Source organism: Hevea brasiliensis, chromosome 15 (assembly GCF_030052815.1).
Source record: "Hevea brasiliensis isolate MT/VB/25A 57/8 chromosome 15, ASM3005281v1, whole genome shotgun sequence".
Classification (NCBI taxonomy): Eukaryota; Viridiplantae; Streptophyta; class Magnoliopsida; order Malpighiales; family Euphorbiaceae; genus Hevea; species Hevea brasiliensis.
In genome coordinates, this window is record NC_079507.1 from 2762230 (window position 1) to 2767277 (window position 5048).

Sequence of the window (5048 nt, forward strand, 5' to 3'; positions counted from 1 at the left end):
ATCCCCAGCCTTTTGGTGTGGAAGGATGGGAAAAGATAGTTTTATGGAAGGAGGAGATGAATCAACATTTTTTAGGAAGGAGGAGGTGAGTCAACGTTTGCATCTCCTCTACAACTAGGACCAAAGTATGGGTTTGGGTATTAGTACCCGCAACAGGAGAGTTTTAGAAACCCTAGGTTTATGGGCTACCCCCAATATTCTCTTTTTATGCCCTACCCACCTTACTTTCCACTGTACAACCTATATCCCATGTGCCCTCCATAGTAGTACCCCCAAAGTTCTTCTACCACCATGAGAACTCAAAATCCCATGGAGGGAGTCGTAAGAGAGCAAGTACCACCACCACCCCCACCCCTTACATCTCCAATAGTTCTTACATAAGAGACTAGGGCAAGTAGTTGAAATAAAGCAAAGATGATAAACTACTTAAAGTTGGATGCTCCTAAGTACAAGGAAAGAGATGATCCTTTTGAGTACGTTAGGGCTATCAAAATGATAGCTGACGAATTGGATGCCAATGATAGTAGGGCCATTCAGATGGCCAGTCTTACCTTAAAATGTAAGAAGGTGAAGGAATGTTACAAGTCCTATGTTGAATACAGGGTTGCAGTATGACCTAGTCTCAGTTTGTGATAGAGTTTACAAATTAGGCTTTTCCAGAAAGCTCTAGGGAGCTAAAGGTAATGGAGTTTGAATAGTTGAGACAAACTGTTAATATGAGTGTGGATGAGTATACATATAAGTTTGTTGAGCTTTTGTAGTATGTGGGTCAAAGGTATGATACAGATAAAAAGAAGGCAAAGAGGTACACTTAGAGGTTACACTCCATATACTCTTTATTGATTTTGGCTACAGAAACCCACAGCTTCCATTCCCTAGTAAATGTTGCAAGAAAGATGGAGGTTGAGGCTATCATTGAAGGGAGTTTGAAGTTAAAGATTACAAAAGCAGAGTAATCTACAATTCCTAAAGCTACTGATGCAAGGAGGTTTGATCATTTAACCTAGGTTATTTCTTCATCTGGAACTAAGAAGGATAAAGGAGGGAAATTTGGCAAGAAGCAAAGAAGAATAAGTTCTAGAACAGAATCAAGTCAGGCCTTAGGATGGGAGGTGACTTTAGTCCGAGTTCGAATACCTTTGACTGTACAAGATGTGGGAAGCCTCATCAAGAAGTTTGTAGGTTTGGAACTTCCCAATATTACAGATGTGGTTAGGAGGGGCACATGTCTAGGGAGTGTTCTAACATGAAAAGGGTAGCTTCACAGTAGCAGACTGGGTGTTGTGTGGCTCAACCGGTGGTGAGATAGACTTCTGTTGGTCCCTCATTAGGAAGGGGATAGAGTAGAGGATGAGGTTCTTCTTCGTTTACAGTAGGCTTTTAAGGAAAGGGTTCAACAGCACTAGCCCAGATGTTTACCATGCAATAGGAAGCTAATACCTCCAACACTGTGGTGTTAGGTAACCTTTGCATTGGAAGTTGGAATGTGCATGTTTTGATTGATCCTGGTACATCCCATTCTTTTGTTAAGCCCAAAATAGTTTTGAGATTGGGTTTAATAGTTTCAAGTCTGCAACGTCCGTTGCTTATCAGTGGGCCCAAGTGTGATCCTTCAGTAACAGAGATGATCTGTTATGCCTGTCCAGTAATGGTGAAGGATAAATGTTTTCTAGCTAACCTGGTAGTCCTAGAATTGATGGATTTTGATGTCATTCTAGGGGTGGATTAGTTTAGCAAATTATGCCACCTTAGACAGCAGAAGCAAGGTAGTAAAGTTTAAAAGACCGAATGGGTCAGAGGTAGTCTTCCAGGGAGATCAGACATCAGTAATGAAGGGGATGATCTTTACAATACAAGCCAGCAAGATGCTCCGAAAAGGATGTAGAGGGTTTCTAGCCCATGTTAGAGAATTTATGGAGAACAAAAGTGGACCAGAATCAATTTTTGTGCTAAGAGAGTTTTCAGATGTATTTCTTAAGAAACTACCCGATCAGCCACTTGAAAGGGAGATAGATTTGGAAATTAATCTAGTGCCTGGTACTAGACCCATGTCTATTCCTCCTTATAGGATGGCTCTTACAGAGTTGAAAGAGTTGAAAGAACAACCACATGAATTAGTGGATAAGGGATTCATTAGACTGAGTACTTCCCCTTGAGGTGCTCCAGTATTATTTGTAAAGAAGAAATATGGATCCTTGAGGCTGTGCATTGACTATAGGTAGTTGAACAAGGTAACTATAAAGAACAAGTACCCTTTGCCCCATATTGATGATTTTTTTGATCAACTGGCTAGAGCTGGTTATTTTTTAAAGACAGATTTGAGGTCTGGATACCACTAGTTGAGGATTAAGAAGTCGGATATTCTGAAGACTGCCTTTCGGACCAAATATGGGCATTATGAGTTTCTTGTGAGGCCATTTAGGTTAACAAATGCCTCAGCTACATTCATAGATCTCATGAATAGGGTATTCAGATAATATCTGAATTACTTTGTAATTGTCTTTATTGATGATATATTAGTCTATTCCAGAAGTCTAGAAGAGTATGCATAGCATCTGAGAATAGTTCTTCAGATACTGAGGGAGCATCAATTGTATGCCAAGTTCTCCAAGTGTCAGTTCTAACTAAAGATTATATCCTTTTTAGGGTATATAGTGTCAGAAAATGGAATCAAGGTGGATCTTAAAATAGTAGAAGCAGTGGCGGATTAACCAAGACTAACCACAGTCAGTTCCTAGGTTTGGCTATCTATTATAAGAGATTTGTACCTAATTTCTCCAAGATAGCTACTCCAATGACTAGGTTAACTCAGAAGAATAAGAAGTTTGAATGGAGTGATGAATGTGAAGAGAGCTTTCAAAAGCTTAAGGAGTGCCTGATTTCAGCACCAGTACTAGTTTTGCCTTCAAGCAATAAAGATTTCACTATCTACTGCGATGCCTCCAGAATGGGTTTGGTATGTGTTCTCATGCAAAAGGGAAGAGTAATAGCTTATGCTCTAAGACAGTTAAAGAAGTATGAAGCTAACTATCCCAATCATGACTTAGAAATGGTGGCCATATTTTTTGCCCTAAAGATATGGAGACATTATCTTTATAGAGCAAAATGCGAGATCTTCACAAACCACAAGAGTCTCTAGTACATCTTTAAGTAGAAAGAGTTAAATCTCAAACAAAAAAGATGGGTCCAATACCATCCAAAAAAGGCAAATATTATTACAGATGGCCTCAGCCGGAAATCATTTAGTAGTTTGGCACATATATCCATATAAGGACTGCCCATCTTGAAGAAGTTGCACCAGCTGATTAGAGAATGGTTACAACTAGAGTTATCAACCAAGGTTACCTGGATGGGTCAGATGAAGGTGACACCTGTGTACTTAAGACAACTAATAGAGAAACAGCATAAAGAACCTGAGTTGGTGAAAATAGCAAAATCGGTATAAAAGGTAAGATCAGTGAGTTTCGTTTCGATGACAAAGGAGTATTAAGGTACGATAACAGGTTGTATATCAAATGACACCTAACTCAAGGGAGACATTATGAGGGAAGCTCATAATACTAAGTATAGTGTGCACCCTGGAGCCACCAAAATGTATCAAGACTTAAAGAAGGTGTATGGTGGCCTTCCATTAAGAAGGAGATTGTACAGTTTATGCTTACTTGTGAGGTCTATTAGAGAGTGAATCTGAAACATCAAAAGCTAGCAGAATGCTTAACCCACTACCCATTCTAGAGTGGAAATGGAAAAATGTGGCCATGGATTTTGTTATTGGGTTACCAGTCGCCTCTAACAAATATGACTCGATATGGGTTATAGTGGACAGGTTGGCTAAGACTGCTTACTTCATTTCTATTAGAGGTAACTACTATATGGATAAGTTATCTCATGTATACGTAGTAGAGATAATCAGGTTGCATGGAGCTCTAGTGATAATAGTTTCTGACAGAGGACCACAATTCACATCAAAGTTTTGGCACTATTTTCAAAATGAGTTAGGTACCAGGTTAGACTTCAGCATAGCCTTTCACCCTCAAATAGATGGACAGTGAAAAAGGACCATATAGACTTTGGAGGTTATGCTGAGAATGTGTGCGCTTAACTTTGGTTGATCATGGAAAAGTACCTTCCCCTAGTTGAGTTTGCATGTAACAACAACTAATATCACTCTAGTATTAGAATGCCACCATATGACAAGATATATGGGAGGAAATGTAGGTCTCCTATGTGTTGGGAAGAAGTTGGTGAAAGAGCCTTAGCAGAAAGAGAGTTGGTAGAAGTTATCAATCAAGTCATGCCCTTTATTAGGGCAAGGTTGAAGATAGCAACTAGTAAACATAAAAGTTATGCAAATCTCCATAGGAGAGAAGTGGTTTTTAAGGAGGGGGACATGGTGCTTCTGAAGGTATCTCCCATGAAGGGTGTAATTCAGTTTGGAAAAAGAGGCAAGCTAGCTCTAAGGTACATTAGACCATATGAAGTGCTACAAAGGGTCTGAAAATGTGTCTTATAAGTTAGCTTTACCACCATAAATGCAGAGAATACATTTGGTGTTCCATGTTTCTATATTGAGAAAGTTCGTATCAAATCCAAACTAGGTTATAAGTGAACCAGACTTGAAAATTTTAGAAGATCTTTCTTATATTGAACAACCTATCCAAATTATAGACACTCAAATAAGGAAGTTGAGGAATAAGGAGATACCGAAGGTCAAGGCATTATGGAACCGCCACAACATGGAAAAGTGCATGTGGGAAATCCATGATTCCATGATACAACAATATCCCCACCTTTTCTAGACATGTTCTGTATACTATGTTTGTTATGTCTAATTTTATGTGTTTGTTTTAGCATTCGAGGATGAATGTTCTTAAGGGGGGGAAATATAATACCTGTCATTTTTTGATATCAAAATATCTATCCTTGATGAAATATTCTGGTGAAGACTGAGACTTCACTGACAAGAGAGTGGCAATAAGATGTGAAAATATGTTCATGTATGTGAGTTTAAAATGTTCAAAATGTATTTAAGAATGAAAAATATTTTA

At 38.7% G+C, this 5048-nt stretch overlaps 1 protein-coding gene across 1 annotated transcript; it reads left to right on the forward strand.

Annotated features, from left to right (window-relative positions):
• The first annotated feature begins 4180 nt into the window (after nucleotides 1–4180).
• On the forward strand, nucleotides 4181–4799 carry LOC131173831 (uncharacterized). The gene is made up of 2 exons (XM_058136374.1): nucleotides 4181–4405; nucleotides 4599–4799. Exons 1-2 carry the CDS (start codon nucleotides 4181–4183, stop codon nucleotides 4797–4799), a joined length of 426 nt encoding a protein of 141 aa, XP_057992357.1.
• The last annotated feature ends 249 nt before the right edge of the window (nucleotides 4800–5048 follow it).

Coding starts and splice junctions, on each gene's coding strand:
- LOC131173831 (XM_058136374.1), top strand. CDS start 4,181: ATGCCACCATATGACAAGATATATGGGAGGAAATGTAGGTCTCCTATG. Junction 4,406..4,598: donor GGGACATGGTGCTTCTGAAG/GTATCTCCCATG, acceptor AATCCAAACTAG/GTTATAAGTGAACCAGACTT.